General features: G+C 33.7%; 1 protein-coding gene, 1 non-coding gene and 3 pseudogenes across 4 annotated transcripts; 2 read left to right on the top strand and 3 right to left on the bottom strand.

Moving 5' to 3' along the window:
• Window positions 1-5046: 5046 nt before the first annotated feature.
• Window positions 5047-8056, top strand: LOC123205346 (annotated as a pseudogene).
• LOC123205356 lies at window positions 7610-7705 on the bottom strand (annotated as a pseudogene).
• Window positions 7804-7864, bottom strand: LOC123205355 (annotated as a pseudogene).
• LOC123205352 lies at window positions 7999-8101 on the bottom strand. Its single transcript, XR_006499840.1, has one exon. It is a non-coding gene; the product is annotated as a U6 spliceosomal RNA (small nuclear RNA).
• A 744-nt stretch (window positions 8102-8845) lies between these two features.
• On the top strand, window positions 8846-15866 carry LOC123205316 (obg-like ATPase 1). 3 transcript variants are annotated; one of them, XM_044622263.1, is made up of 13 exons: window positions 8846-9071; window positions 9468-9635; window positions 9732-9855; window positions 10436-10527; window positions 11284-11382; window positions 11501-11614; window positions 12063-12127; window positions 12247-12363; window positions 13033-13108; window positions 13697-13789; window positions 14196-14246; window positions 14922-15039; window positions 15459-15866. In XM_044622263.1, the coding sequence occupies exons 1-12, from the start codon at window positions 8985-8987 to the stop codon at window positions 15018-15020; spliced, it is 1185 nt and encodes a 394-aa protein (XP_044478198.1). In that variant the 5' UTR covers window positions 8846-8984; the 3' UTR covers window positions 15021-15039; window positions 15459-15866. The 3 variants fall into 3 exon arrangements, with proteins under 3 accessions (XP_044478198.1, XP_044478197.1, XP_044478196.1); XM_044622262.1 differs by lacking the exon at window positions 15459-15866 and adding an exon at window positions 15195-15397; XM_044622261.1 differs by lacking the exon at window positions 15459-15866 and having other exon boundaries at window positions 14922-15397.
• Window positions 15867-16786: the final 920 nt, after the last annotated feature.

Genomic DNA, 16786 nt, shown 5'->3' with positions numbered 1-16786 from the left:
TAAATCATTTGCATCATATCAAGGTAAAACAACCTTCTTCTCATTTTTGTGATTATCATTGTTATGCTACCATCTCCTCCCTACATGAACCTCACACTTTTCACGAGGCTTCCTCTAACCTTTTGTGGTAGCAAGCTATGGCAAAAGAACTTAACGCTCTTATCAAGACTCGAACTTAGGAGCTTTTTGATTTTCCTAATGAAATGTCCTCTATAGATTGCAAGGTCAAAACTCACTTTGATGGCTCTGTTGAAAAATACAAGGCTCGAATGGTGGCTTATGGTTTTATCCAATAGTATGACATTGATAAAGAGGAGACATTTGCACTTTTTGCTTAGTTCAATTCAGTCCAAACTCTCCTAGCAGGTGTACCTATCAAGCATTGACATCTATCTTAAATGGATATAAAAAATGCATTTCTCAATGGTGATCTTACAAAAGAAATTTATATGAAGCCTCCTTTAGGGTATGATCATCCTCCCAATAAGGTTCACAATTTGCAAACAACCTTGTATGAACTAAAACAAGCTTCACGTGCATGGTTTTCAAAATTTAACAACATTATTAGACAAATGGGTTTTTCTTCTAGTCCTCGTGATTTTGCTCTATTTGTTGACAACTCTACTTATGATATTGTTTTATTGTTTCTTTATGTCAATGATATGATTATTATTGGCAGTGATCTTATAGAAATTTTTTGTCTCAAGATTTTCTTAAGTCAACAATTTGAAATGAAATATCTTAGATCTCTCAATTATTTCTTAGGACTTGAAGTATCTTCAATTTCTTATGGGTATTATCTTTCACAAGCTAAGTATGCCTCTGATATTCTTTCTAGAGTTAGACTAACTAATGTTCAAATAACCAATACACCTTTAGAAAACAAATGTCAAGTTGCATGCTACCGATGGTGAACTATGACAAGATCCAAGTATCTATCGTAAGTTAGTTAGAAGTTTAGTTTATCTCACAATAACTTGTCTGATATTGCATATGATGTTCATCCTGTCAGCTAATTCATATAAGCTCATAAATCTACTCATTATGTTGCAGTGTTTGGTATCTTATAATACTTCAAGGGAAATTTGTTCCACGACATATATTTCTCCTCTTTATCATCATTAGTATTGCGAGCTTATTTTGATGTTGATTTAGCTAGTGATCCAACTAATAGATGCTTCACTAAAAGATATTGTTTTTTTTTCTTAGAGATTTTATGGTTTCTTAGTGCAGTAATAAGAAGCAGTCTATTGTTTCTCAATCTAGTATTGAGGTATAATATCAAGTTCTTGTTGACACCACCTCAAAACTTCTTTGGTTAAAGTGTTTATTGCATAATATAGGCTTACCTCAGACATCTGCCATTTCTTTTTGTTGTGACAATCAGAGTGCTATCCAAATAGCTTATAATAATGTTTTTCATGAATGTACAAAACATGTTGTCACTTTGTTTGACAACATTTGTTTCAGGATATTCTATGCCTTCACCTAGTTCCTTCTGTTAATCAACTTCTCAATATTTTTACTAAGTCTTAACCTCCAGAATAGTTTTCTGATTTAGTTAGCAAAATCAAAATGACATTTGTTTCGCCTCTTTGAGTTTGAGGGGGAAGGTGTTGAAGATATCCAATTTATCATAAATCAAGAAAGAATTAAGCAAATAATATGTAATACCCTCAGGTATATTCCAGGGGTAATTATGTCTTTTGACCCTGTTTTGAGATTTTTCTTATTTTAAATATATATATGTAGGGGTGTGCTTTATATATATATATATATATATATATATATATATATATATATATATATATATATATATATAAATGCAAAAAAGGGCAAAAAGGGAAAAGAGAAAAAAGAGAAAGAGATAAAGCTTTAGATATAAAGAGAAAGAGAAGACTTTTCCATCATTTTACATCTTCTCCCGTAAGAAACTCCAGCAGCCACCATTTTTCATGTTTTTTCCTTTGCTTTTTTGAAGAAAAAGGAAGGATTTGAGGGAGTTGGAAGATAAGAAAATGAAGCACTTGGAAGCTTTGGTAACCAAAGATCTCCTTCCTTCTTCTTTTATCTATGTTTATATGCATGTTATGTGAATATGTTAGAGTGTTTTGGTATTGATTTAAAGTGATTTTGGTGATAAAGGAAGCAAAACAAAGAGGAGGAAGCCAACTTTCAAAGATTTGGCTTAAAGCAAGGTAAGGGGTATCCTCCTTGATATGTGACATGTTTTAGGCTTTTGGTTCCTTAGATCTATATTATATATGTTGATTTTGATGTTGAGGAATGTTGTTTTGCCATTTGGGATGTCTATGTATGTGATTTTGTTCATGGCAGAAAGTTACAAAATATTTACAGTTTTTGCCACTGAGTTCGTCTCATGTTTTGGCTGCCTTATTGAATGAATTATGAGTGCTATTATATCTTGTTGGAAAGCTCTTTGAATCCTCTTTCCAATGATACATAGCTTGTATGAATTAGAGATCATTTGGACTGTTAAAGATTGTATAAACCAAAAGGACTGTTTTACTAAAGAAAAACAGGGGAGGCAGTTTTTGCCACTGACTTTATTTGCTGTTTTGACTGCCTGATTGAATGAATTATGAGTGCTATTATAGCTTGTTGGAAAGATCTTGGAATCCTCTTTTCAACGACTTATAGTTTGTATGAATTAGAAACCATTTGGGCTGTTAAATTGTATAAAAAGTATGCTGCCCTGCTAAATGTCTGTTCTGTGAACAGTATTTCGTAATTTTATCACTGAGTTTAGCTCACATTTTGACTGCCTTATCTATTGAATTATGAGTGCTATTATAGGTCGTTGGAAAGCTCTTTGAATCCTCTTTCCAATGATATATAGCTTGTATGAATTAGAAACCGTTTGGGATGTTAAATTGTATGAAAAAGAAGGTTGCCCTGTTAAATGACTGTTCTGTGAACAGTGTTTTGCAATTTTGGGCAGGAAAGAAAGAAGGAAAGAAGGAAAGAAGGAAAGAAAGAAAGAAAGAAAGAAAAGGAAGAAGAAAGGAAAGAAAGGAAAGGAAAGGAAAGAAAAGAAGGAAAGAAAAAGAAAGAAAAATAAGAAAAAGAATTTAGGACTCAAGATTTAGAGGTCGTCCCAAGAGTAATGTCTGGTGAGTTATGAATAAAATTAAATGGAAGCAAATGTAGTAAAATATATAAGACCCGTATGTATGCTATAAACTATGAGGGAGCACTTTACACTACACCGCCCGCAGTAGGGCACGTCCGCAGTAGGACACGTCCGTAGTAGGACATAGACCCCCAGTAGGGTCTGCTCGCAGTAGAGCATGCTCGCAGTAGAGCTTAATTCAAAGTCAGAAATAGTGTAGTGAAAGAAAAAGAGCTTGAGCTTAAAAAAAAAAAGTGTCAAATCTCTATAGTTAGCTTCCAGAAAGTATTAAATAGACACCAGATGGGACAAGTATAACCCAAATAGTAAAGAGTGAACTAAATTACCCCCTCAATCTCTTATAGAGGTTAGGATGTGGGGTTGAGTCCCAAAAGTGAGTTTGAACAGGAAAAAAGGATAGTTTACTTAATTTTTCCCCTTACTGAGTGTTCTTATCACTCACTCCCTTTTCTTTCCTGACTGCAGGTACAGGTGATCGAGGTAACTGCGAGGCAGGGTCAGGTCAGCGTAGGTAGATCCAGTTGGAGCAGGTTATCTCTAGTTTTTAGTACATGCATACAATAGCATGTTCTTATGGACTTTTGACTTTTGAGATTATGGTACAGTTACATATGATTACTCCCTATTTTCAGATACTTTCAGATGAGTTTTCATATGAGTATATACATCTTTTGTTCGCTTCCAGATTTTTAGTTTTCTTGGAATACTTCCTAAACACTTTTAATGATGCGTTTATTTTAAAGTATTTTTAAAAAGAAAAAAAAATAGACGCTCCGAATATTAATTCGTAACATTTCTCCTTTGATGGGTAGTACTTCTAGGGAGGGATGTTACATAATCATCAATCAAGCAAGTAATCATCAATCAATCCAAATGTCAAGGAATCCTATTAATCAAACCAACAATCATTCATCAATCAATCCCATAGACAAGAAATCAATTACTCAATCATAAAGATTAAGCAATCAAGAAATAAATTTTTGGGAAATTAAATTAAACAACCCATCCTACCCTAAACTAAGCAAAAATGCCCCTTTTCCATTTCCTAAACAAAAATGTTCCCTTTTCAAAGCCTCAAGCAAAAATGCCCCATAAATTTTTAAAAATACCAAGACTATCATTCACCACTTCTATATAAACTCTTACTTTTATAATTTTCTCACATCATTCAAACTTTTATTCTCACTTTCACTTTTTACTCAATATTTGATACAGTGGGTTTGCTTGGAAGGAAGAAAATTTATATTTCTGAATTCGAATAAAAAAATTGCTTCGTGAGATCAAAATATTTATATGAATCTTAATTCAAAACTTAATTTTATTTATTAAATTAAGTTCAAATCTTATATAAAGGGGGCATTTTGATAGTTGATAATATATTAGAGTGTTAAATGAAATGTTAGAAAAATATGAGGGTATTTTGATATTAAACAATGTATTAAGGTTTTAAATAAAATGTTAGGAAAATATAAAAACATTTTAGTTAAGAGAGTGATAGAAAGGTTGATGAATAGACCAAAATCCAAAGAATTGTCGACTGTGGATGTCAAATTGTGCAAATTGTGACGTGCCAACCGCCTCCTAATTAATTCTCTCAAATTCTCTTAAGTTGTGTGTAATTTTTATCACCAAATATTCTTTTGTATATCTTTAAATTAAATTTTTATTTATTCTCTCTAGAATTTCATATAAATTTCAATTTTTTTATTACAAAATTAAGAAAAAGAATATATAATCTTTCAAGTATGTGAAATTTAACAATAAAAATTAGAAATTATATCAAACAATTAATATTTTTACATTTTATTTATTTATTTTTTTCCTTCCCAAGTCTTCCCATTTTCAATCAAGCACAAATTTTCTATCCAAACACAATTCATTTTCTCACGAAAATGGCTTTTCACCCCATCAACCAAGCAAACGAAAACAGCCCACATGGAGACCTCACCAGAGAACAATTCCTCAAAAAGCATCGAATCCTCCACCAAGAGTCCTTCATGTTCAACAAACAGAACATGAAGATCTTTACTCAAACATGGCGCCATGATTCCCCCGGCCTCCTCAAAGGCCTTGTCGCCATGATCCACGGCTACACCTGCGACAGCAGCTGGATATCCGAGCTCACCGCTGTGGCCATAGCCAAAAACGGCTTCCTCGTATGCGCCCTCGACCTCCAAGGCCACGGTTCGTCCGACGGCTACCCCAGCCACATCCCCATCTTTCAAGATTGCATCCAATATTTCGACTCCGTCAAAACAAACCACCCCAAGTTGCCACCTTTTCTCTACAGCGAATCCCTCGGTGGTGCAATTTCAATCCTCATATGTTTAGAACAAAAATACGAATGGGATGGTTTGATTTTGAGCGGTTCAATGTGTGGAATCTCCGCCAAATCTAAGCCAATGTGGCCATGGGAAAAGCTTCTCCCACTGGCAGCACTGATTGCACCGAGGTGGAAAGTTGTGGTGTCGAAGCCAGTGGCAAGCAAGTTAACAAGGAGGAGTGGAAGAGGAGGTTGGCAGCGAGGAACCCTAATAAGCGGACGTCGGGGAAGCCGCTGGCAGCGACTGCGTTGGAGTTCTTGAGGGTGTGTGAGTATATAAAGAGGCATTGCCGGGAGTTGGAGGTACCAATGCTAGTGTTGCATGGGGAGAATGATGCAATATGTGATTATGGCACTTGTTCATCGGGGAAGATGAGGAAAATGTTGATGGTATATTTGGAATTGTATTGGGGTGGATCGGAGAAAGGGCAGGTAAAGGTTGATATTTATAATCAAGTCCTAACCAGTGGTATGATGGAGAATATGTCCTACCCAATCAATATATGTTGTGCCAAATAAAAGTATTATTTACGTAGATGAATATGTTCGATTTTGGTTTTCAATTTCGTAATCAAATTGCAGAACATTTCAAGCTTTTTATAGTAAAAATCTATCAAGGATAGCCGGGTAAAATTAGAAGTGCAATTCTAATTTTAAATCCACCTGCTCTTCTCTCACTTTGCTTCATATTCGAACTCCTCCTATTTACTTTCAAACTCAAACTAAATTTGCCTATGCTCAAACTCAATTTGGTTTGATGGTTTTTCTCAACCTAAGTTCCGGTTAATAATTCTTTTTTTCGAGCCCAAGCTTGAGGTTGTAACTCCCAAACTTGTCAAATTTGAGCCCTACATCTACTCTATCTGCCATCGAGAATAAAATAAAATTAAAGATGTAATTTTAAGCAAGCAAAGAGGAACAAAATGAAAAATTTATAATAGTTTAACTGAGTAAGCTAAATTCTTTGTTCATTATTATGTTATTAACCTTTCGAGAATGATTTTAGTTGAAGGTATGAGAATAAAATATGTTGTCCCATTGTTCTTGTACAATTATGCTATTTATCGAGCAAGAGGCATAAATTATTAAGTGATTATATAAGTGGATACACCCAAAATTTAGAAAACATGTGGATTGTGTTATCCCTTAAAAGTAAGAGATATGAATGTCAGGATCTCTAAGTTGATGAGCAAAAATGACAAAATCTCCAAGTTGACAATAGAAACGATGAAATTTTTAAGTTGACATGCAAAAACGATGAGATCTCCAAGCCGATGATAGAAACAATGAGATCTCCAACTTGACAAACAAAAACAACATGATTGTGGCAACTTCTCCCGTGAGTTGACCTATGCCAATAAGCTAAACACGAGTAAAATTGATGAGATCATGGTAATAATGAGTTTGTCGCAATGGTCAGTTCGTAGATGAGAGAAACAATGAGATGGTGGTTGTAATGAGTTCATGTTAATGGTAAGTTCACCTATTAGAATTTGGTGAAGGTGGCTAACGCTAGGGTTTTCAAAGGTGTTTAATTTTAAATTACAAAAAATTGTAATTTATGTCCTGAAGGTAAAAAAAAGTGTATTTCATCCGGTACCTATAACTAGTAAGGCATCAAATCAAATATAAGTTTTACAAACTGAGCTTAGGAACAACCGCCTTTAAAATCAGCAGTAAATGGATGAAATCTCAGCTCAACAAGCCAAAAATAATTGAAGATAATGAATTGTTAGAGCAAGACTATAAAAATATATTAGATCTATAAATATAGCGAACAAAACTCATATTATACAAAATTAATTAACTTATATTAAAGTCTAACCCCTCCAGTTATATTAGGTTTATTAGTTGCATGTCTCAACTATTGAATTGAATGCATTCACAGGAAGGTGACAGAAAGTTCAACTTGTCAACGACTGTCAAAGCATTTGAAAAGATTGGTTTGCATTGAGAGATGGTCAAATTCCGTTCAAAGATATTTCAGAAACGTTAATCCAACAAGTTATATGGATGAATGGCTAGTTTCCTTTCAAAGCCCTTATTCTGTTCCTGCTTGCAGCTTTGCCTTACTGGAAACCAGAAGCACCACCAATGAGAAGAAGAGAAAATTCAAACCCAGAAAGAGAGAAAAAAAATTGGACCATTTCTCGATTTGTGAGCGTCATCCTTGCGCAGGAGCCATGCTAATCCAACAAGTTTTATGGATGAATGGCTAGTTTCCTTTCAAAGCCCTTGTTTTGTTCCTGCTTGCAGCTTTGCCTTACTGGAAACCCAGAAGCACCAGCAATGAGAAGAAGAGAAATTCAAACCCAGAAAGAGAGAAAAAAATTTGGACCATTTCTCGATTTGTGCGTGTCATCCTTGCGCAGGGGCCATGCTAACCCAACAAGTTTTATGGATGAATGGCTAGTTTCCTTTCAAAGCCCTTGTTCTGTTCCTGCTTGCAGCTTCGCCTTACTGGAAACCCAGAAGCACCACCAATGAGAAGAAGAGAAAATTCAAACCCAGAGAGAGAGAAAAAAATTTGGACCATTTCTCGATTTGTGCGTGTCATCCTTGCGCAGGGGCCATGCTAATCTTCTCTGTATCGTTCCAATTTTATCGGATGTCTCCGAAGAGACACTCTCCAGCCGCTTCTTCTTTGTTTATAAACCAGCGCACTGTTTCGCAACTAAACAATGTGGGATAGTTCGTTTCTAACCACATCACTCATTTTTAACGTCACGTGACCTTTTGACTTTTGGATAAGACTAAAAAGTTTTCTTTTTTTAAATAAATTTATTAATTTCATATATGTAATTAAATTGTTCACTTTGAGGGAACTGATTTATTTTTGTAATATATTTAATGCATTCAATTACTTAAAAATAATTTTAAACAAGAAAATACAATCATCTTACTATTCCCTTTTAAAGGGATAGTTTATTTCTAACGAAGAAAGCTTAAATTTATATAAATTACCTAAAATTGTGTTGAATTTGAGTTCGAGTTAAATCTTATTATTTTGACAAGTTTAAGCCCCTCCTAAAGTAATTGAGTTAGTTAATATTTGGTTTGATTTAATTCGATTATACGTTTAAATTGACGATAAAAAAGAGATTCCAATTGATGATAAGGCTAGGTTTTCAAACTTTCACGTAGACAGAATTATAAGTTTTTATATCAAGGTAAGATGTGAAAAGAATTATTTTCTAATTTTTTCAAATTTTTTTATTAAGAAATTAGTGTTTTGTTTTTGTAAATGTTAGTTTTTATTAAACGGGTGAAAAAAGTGGTTTTGTGCCATCAAATGATAGAAACGTTTTTAGACAAATTTTGGGCGAAAAATGGTAATTTATTATTTATTATTTGTTAAATGCGAGCAGTACGGTGGCAGTGAGTAAGCGCCACACGCAGTCGCGTCTTCTTCTCTTTCTCTTCTCTTCTATTCTCTTCTCCTGTTTAAGAACCCTAAAATCTCTGCGTCTCGCAAGGCCTTAAAAGAAGAATAAAATTTAAATAATAATGCCTCCAAAAGCTTCAAAATCGAAAGAAGCACCAACTGAGCGACCTATTCTCGGTCGATTCTCTTCTCACCTTAAGATTGGCATCGTAATCTTCTTCTTCAACCCTGCACTGTCGCTCATTTTCGTTATCTTTTAATTATTATTTCTGTATTTATTTAGTTTGTGATTTTAGTTCTCATTTCTAATAAATTTGTCTGTGATTAAATGAATACCAGTTTTGGGATAATGTTAGGATCGTACTCGTAGAAAATAATTGAAGTTCTGTTTGAGAAATGTTGTTAACGCCCAGAGAATCTGGAAAATTAGTTTTTTTCTTTGATTCTTTTTTCTATGTTAATTATGCTTGTGATTTTAGTTTTCATTTCTATTGAATTTCTTTGTGATCAAATGAATGCTTATAGTCCTGTTTCAGTAATATTAGTAGCACCTGAGAGAATCTATAATTTTTTTTTTTTTTATAATATTTGGTGATTGCTTTCAGGTTGGATTGCCAAATGTTGGCAAATCTACGCTTTTCAACACACTTACAAAGTTGTCAATCCCTGCTGAGAACTTCCCTTTTTGCACCATTGAGCCTAATGAAGCTCGTGTCAATATCCCTGATGAGCGATTTGAGTGGCTTTGCAAATTATTTAAGCCAAAAAGCGAGGTTTGTTACTATTTTTTTAAGATTTTGTTGTAGCTTTAGGTTGCAGGGATGCTTGTGTTATTTGTGTGCTAAAATATTTTCATTTTCAATGTTCAGGTTCCAGCTTTCTTGGAGATCCATGATATAGCTGGACTAGTTAGAGGTGCTCATGAAGGACAGGGGTTGGGCAACAGTTTCCTCTCTCATATCCGTGCAGTTGATGGCATTTTCCATGTGCTACGTAAGATGCTTTTATTTGTACTGTTTCATATCCGTGCATAAATTTTTTGATGATTAGACTTAATGTGTTTATGAATTATTAGACTTAATAAATGGGTTTGCAAGTGACTTGCTAAAAACTCAGGTCTATTTTGCTCAATTTATTAAATTATTTTTTGTATGTGCACCTGTGTGTTTACTTCTCTTCTACTTATGTTCTGTGTTGTGGAAGTGCAGTAATAATATAGGATCTAGAATGCACTAAATTTTTAGTGTCATACAAATGCTTTATAAATAATTCTTGAGTAGAGTGATGGTGTATGTCGTTCGCTCTTGTTAGAGTAGACCATGTGGTTTTTTACCTCTCCATAAGTAACTGGGGAGGTTTGATGGGATGAATACTGACTTTATAGATTATTTTGTTATGACAAAAATTTCCTTTTGCACATTTTTGTGGTAACTTCATTTCTTGGTGGTTGTATAACTTGTATGACCTACATTCAGACTGATAGTTTATTTGAGAAGCATTATCTGCTTATTTGCTTCTCTTAATGTTTTTACTGTGAAATTCATCTTTTTAATTTTTAAATTATATTTTGTAGGTGCATTTGAAGATCCAGACATTATCCATGTTGATGACTCCATTGACCCTGTGAGGGACTTGGAGGTCATTAGTTCAGAGTTACGGTTAAAGGTATGCTTGTTTTGAAACTCAAGCTGATTATCTTCATTGATGTCGTGTAGTCAGTGATTTGAACTATGATGATAAGTATTAGATAGGTTCAATTATGACTGCTCTAATTTCTTGTTAATGGGGAGGGCTTGTCTGAGATAAGGATTTCTGCTCTATTACCTGGTTTTGAGTTGGGTAAGCTTAAATGAAAATTTCTTCCTACAGTTTCTAGAAGATATATGCATATCTTGGTGAGGATTTCCATGTTTATTAGTTTTCTTCTCTCTTTCTCTTGCTGCTGATTTATTCTTACAAAGTTATTGAATATGAAGTCACAAGTTATACAAAGGAAAAGTATTCTAATAACTATAACTATACGAGCAACACATGTATATTGGGGGTTTTACGCTGGTTCATGTTCTATGTCAAAGTTCTATACTAGCAACATGAATTTGAGACTCTCTTGCCCATTCTCATGTACTAAAATATCATTGTTCTCAAATGATTTTAAAATTTATAAAGGCATCCTATCTATTTGAGTTCTAGAAATTTCACAACGAGAATCTCTTCATTGGTCATTTATTTTTTTCCTCCTATTTTTTTATTCTTGATTGTTCATAAATTTCATTTTAAGTATGTGGTGTAGCTTTGCCCGATAACTTTGTTTGTTTGGCTTATAGTTTCTCATTATGTTGTCTTGTTTTATTGACTATATTTGTGGTTATAACTTTTCCATTGAAATAAAAGGACTTGCTATATATGCTGTATGACTTGTAGGATATTGAATTCATGGAAAGGAGGGTAGAAGATATAGAGAAGAGCATGAAAAGGAGCAATGATAAACAGTTAAAAATAGAACATGAATTATGTCAAAAGGTTAGTGCTTCACTGGCTGGGATAATGATTTTGACTTGAATGCACTAAGCTCATTTTTATTTTTTCAGTTCTCTTCTTATGAAGTAACTTATATAATACTGGTTCTTGGCATCTATAGGTCAAGGCCTGGCTTGAGGATGGAAAGGATGTTCGTCTAGGGGATTGGAAAGCTGCTGATATTGAGATACTGAATACTTTTCAACTACTCACTGCAAAGCCTGTGGTTTACTTGGTAATCCTTTTTCTTCTTAGAATATGAGAAAAGTCTGCTTACCATTAATGGAGCAAGCCATACTTGTCACTGCTTTTCTCTATCCTTTTGCACACAGCTTTTTGTATTTAAAATCTTTGTGTGGAACGAAGTTATCTAGAGTGTTAATCCACACAAGTAAAAAAATTTGTAGAATATCTTCTTATGAGGGATAAAAAAGCAAGAAAGTTGTTGGTGTTTTCCTTACTGCACCCATGGATTGAGTTTGCTATTTGTTTGGGTATAAATAGCTTTTTGTTTTAAAAAATCCATACAGGTTGTTGCACCTGTGAATTGTAGTTTTAAATCCTTATCTTCAGGGTTCTTTATATGTTTATGTCACCATATCCATGTTTGAATATCTCATCCAGGCAGTTGTAAGGATGTGGCCTTGGATTTTTTCATGATCATATCTTTAATCTATCCACAGGTGAACATGAATGAGAGAGACTACCAAAGAAAAAAGAACAAGTTCTTACCAAAGATTCATGCTTGGTATGTCATATTTTTCTGAAACATTTATCTAAGCCACATAAAAAGGGGCATCATCAGAAATTTATTAGCTCTAACATTCAGTTGTCTAAAGGAGTTAGAGGTACATTATCCTTTTTTAGGGTCCAGGAGCATGGAGGTGAACAAATTATTCCTTTCAGTTGTGTGTTGGAGAGAAATCTTGCTGATATGCCGCCAGATGAAGCTGCAAAATATTGTGAGGAGAACAAGGTACAGAGGTTAGTTCATCTAAACTCAAATATATCTCTCAACAAATGAGGGGTCTTATATAAAATAAAAAATGAGGGGCGGATGCTTACTTAATAAACTTGAAAATGATTTAGCTTTAAGAAGGAATTATATTTGATAGTATTATAAAAGTATCTGTTGTTAGTTAAACTGATTGAGACTGGAAAAATAAGTTTATTTGATAGTATTATAACGGTATCTGTTGTCAGTTTAAGTGATATAAAAGTAAGTATTTGTTGTTAGTTGAACTGACTGAGATTGGAAAAAAAATTTAGGAAGCCATCACAAGAGATTGTTGATGTGTTAAAAGATAATCGTGACCCAGTTGTAACTATTAATAGGTTTCTTGATTTCCCAACATAAAATGTCATCTTATGTAAATTTCTGTATCTATTGATTAAGAGAGTGTGGTCATTCTTTCTTTATGAAGGATTTTCTATGGAAATTTCTAAATTAAGTTTCTTAAGAGTTTGTTGGTATTTCTCTCTTATCCATTCAAATAATTTGTTTATGCAATTTTCAAACTCTTCTAATCTTTTGGAGAAACAAAGAGTGAAAGAAAAATCTTAGCTGAGAAAGTTCCTTCAGTTTTTCAATAGAAACAAGGAACACAATTGGAATGGGTGAATATCTGAGTTGATCAATCTTCTATGCAACAGTGCCCTTCCAAAAATCATCAAGACTGGTTTTTCAGCGATTAATCTCATATACTTCTTCACAGCAGGACCTGATGAGGTAAAATGGATACCTTAAGTTTTATGGTTGTCAATTTTCTCATATCTGTATATACAGCAATTTGTGGTACAACTGCTGGAAATTAAATTTGTTTAATGCCTCATTAATTCATCCTAGTGTTTGTTATTCCTTTGATCTGATGTGATAAGGGTGATGCTTTCTGAGCTGGGATGCGAGATGAGCAGCTCAAAATATTTGATTTATTGTCATCAAGTTTGGTAGTTATTTTTGGGGTTAATCTCTCTATATGAAAAATCACATTATTCTTTTTTTCAGTTAGTGTGTACCAAAATTAAGTTTAATTTCTTTTTCATGGTATTGTAAAGCAACTCCTTTTTGTTGCAACTAGTCATAAATTTATTTCTAGGTTTTCTTTTTCATGGTTTTATATTAAAGCAAATCTTATTATAGGCTTTTTTTTCCTTTTATGAGGCAATGGTATAGGTTTGCATGATAAGAATCTTCTTTTGTAATGCCCTCTTCCCCTTTTGATAAGCATTCCTCTAAATTAAAATTCCTTATTCAATATGTTTCATCACCTCCACAGAATGAGTAATTAAATGTCTAAATAATTTTTCCTTTTTCCAGGTGAAGTGTTGGCAAATTAGACGGCAGACAAAGGCTCCTCAGGCTGCAGGGACCATCCATACTGACTTCGAGAGAGGGTTTATTTGTGCTGAGGTTGCTTCATGTCCATGATTTTCTCTAGTGCATTTTCTACTTTGCTTGACTGTTGGCCATGCTACCTACATGCGTGCCTATATTATTTCAAATGTGGTACCCTTACAAAAACAACTGTTACCTCCATGAGCATGATGCTATCCTGCTTTCAACCATTAAGCATAGCATCAGCATTACCTGCATCTCCACTATTGCCAATACATGTTATTGTGTTGATCTATTGTTAAAAGGAGAGAGAATTATTGACTTATCTTCTATGTTGCCTCTAAAATACTTAAGAGAGTTTTATCATTTCAGAACTAGGCAGATGTTTATACTTTATTTTCACAGCCTTCTTTGTTGATGTTTGTGTGTGTGTGTGTGTGGAATCTCTAAATGTTTCTGAGTTGGATTTCATTCTGCTTAGGTGATGAAATATGACGATCTGAAGGAACTTGGTAGTGAGGCAGCTGTTAAGGTACTTGTCATAATCTAAAGTCGTATGATTAGTGTACTTTATGCATCCTCATTGAATTTACAGTTTCTGTAGTTGAGAATAATATTATTTCTGCTGAGGACTTGAGAACATCTGAAGGATCTTGCAAAATGATTTGTGATGAGAACACATTAATTTACACTTGAGACTAGTCTACAAGGCATTGATACAAGTGATGGAAATGACTACTGAGGACAGCAGACATCCCTGTTGAGTTTGCTCAGTCCGTTGAGAATGATATCTTTTTGAGCTAATAACTGGAGAATATTTTAATGAACTTGCAGAAGAAATTGTGGTGAAATTAGAAGTATAAATTTGCTCTTGGGATTCCTATGCGAGGCTAGTATACACAGGATAGACAAGACCAATAAGCATATTCTAGTTGTAGATCCTTCTATGCCTAAAACTTAAAAGAAAAGTAACTAGAATATGGAAAATTATATGTGGTATTCAGCACAAACTCAAATTAATCACCCCTCCAAGAGAGGGGGATTTAACATCAAAACCTCTTGCTATATGGGTGGTTTGCTGTTCTATTATGAAGAAGTTAATACAATGTCATTAAACCAGAGTAAAGTTCAGACTTTTTGCCTGTGTCGTATCATTCAGTGGTGTAAAACTTTGGGAATTATGATCTTTACTAACAATATTGTGCAGGCTGCTGGAAAGTACAAGCAGGAAGGGAAAACCTATGTGGTCCAAGATGGAGACATAATCTTTTTCAAGTTCAATGTTTCCGGGGGTGGGAAGAAGTGAGAATCTACTTGCTCAATAGGTAATAGAGTTACCTTACTGGGTTTTGAGATGGCTATCAAGTTACTGATATTGATCCATAATCTTTCATTTTTGAACATACTTCTTTCTATCCTTACTGGTGGTTTATAGAGAATCCTGTGTTCGGTAATCACTCACACTTCATATATATTTTAGGAGTTGATTGCAGACTCAAGAGAGCCAGCAATTAACTTCTGACCTCACCTCTAGAAAACATATCAAGATAAAACATGAGGCTTTGTGAATGTGACAAACATCAAGTTCTACTTATGTTTCAGTTTTGTACCTAAAATTTCAATTAGGTGTTTAAATATTCTGGATAGTTTATCAATATTTAATATAAATTGACCTTGCATGCATAAAATTGTTGAAAGTCAATATTTTGTGAACAAGTGTATGATAAATTTCATGGTGAAACAGGTGATCATCACATGGGCCATTCCATCGATTTATTTTACTGCTATATATTTTTATTTTAAGCTTTAATTGTAGTAATAATTTAAAATCTGTATTTTACCATAGTCGTAACCAAAAAGGGTCCATTTATACATGAAGAAGAGGGTGTCTATCAGCATTCTTTCTTTTTGTCACGAAAATGTCCATCATGTCTCATCATGGAGAAAACCGCTTCTTTGTATGTCTATAGTCTAATGGAAGAGGTTTCTGCATGATTTTACTTGATAGAGACTTTATTCACTTTGAGCTTTTAGTTAGGGTGGTTTCGAGTTGAAATATTTTTATGTTTGGTTTGAATAGATTGAACTCGAGTTGCATAACAATTTTTCTTCTTTATTTTCGATGATTCTTCCTTTTCATCATTGTTGACTACCCTTCTTTTTTAATGCATTTTGATGACTTATTTAGCAAATTCATTGTCACCTCTGGCTAGAATTTTTGAATTCAAGATGAGATTTGAGTCCCTTTTTGCTTAGGATTGGTTCAGTTCGAATTTATCCTTAGTTTAAGTGAAACTTTTATCTAAAGTTTATTGGGACGGTTTTGGTTGTTTAAAAATTTCAATCTAGGTGCCTTTGGTCCGGAGATTACCTTTAAAAAGGAATATTAATTAAAATAGAGGATATTAATTAAAATAGACAGCAGCATTCTCACCTAAACCTTTTTCGACAATAATTTTTACGTTTTACTTTTTTAAGTAAACCGTTGTTTTCATTCCAAAAATGCCTCTCGTTTAATTTTTCAAACGCAACACTTGTCTTTTGTCGATTAATTGATTAACTTTCATGAAAAAACATTAAGATTAAATTACATGTAATGAATAAAATTTATAAATTGAAATTTTTATATATCGAAAATAATGGATATATAAAAAATAATATGTTTTTCTTTAAATTATCTGTGATGAATAAAATTTATAAATTAAAAAATATATTAAATTTTTATAAAATAATTGATTTTTATATATCGAAAATAATGGATATATAAAAAAAGGTACGTTTTTCTTGAAATTGTGCATTTTTTTTTCAAAGAGGTTGCAGTGAAGAGATTTGGGAATTTGGAAATGGGCGCGGGAGGGGAATGGGTGCTTTTAAGAGATGTGGAAATTTGAGAAAGGGTGCGGAAATGGTCGATAATTTGGATAGGGGTGCAGAAACCTTGGAAAGGGGTGTGGGTGCGAGAATCTGGAACGAGGCGTGGGAATTTCTGAAAGAGTGCGACAAGCATTACGAGTGCGTGGAAGGATGTATGGAAGGTGCGACAATTGCGGAAAAGGTGCAGCAATTTCTGAA

Source organism: Mangifera indica, unplaced genomic scaffold, assembly GCF_011075055.1.
Source record: "Mangifera indica cultivar Alphonso unplaced genomic scaffold, CATAS_Mindica_2.1 Un_0003, whole genome shotgun sequence".
NCBI classification, from domain to species: Eukaryota; Viridiplantae; Streptophyta; class Magnoliopsida; order Sapindales; family Anacardiaceae; genus Mangifera; species Mangifera indica.
This window is presented reverse-complemented; position numbering and strand designations above follow the sequence as displayed.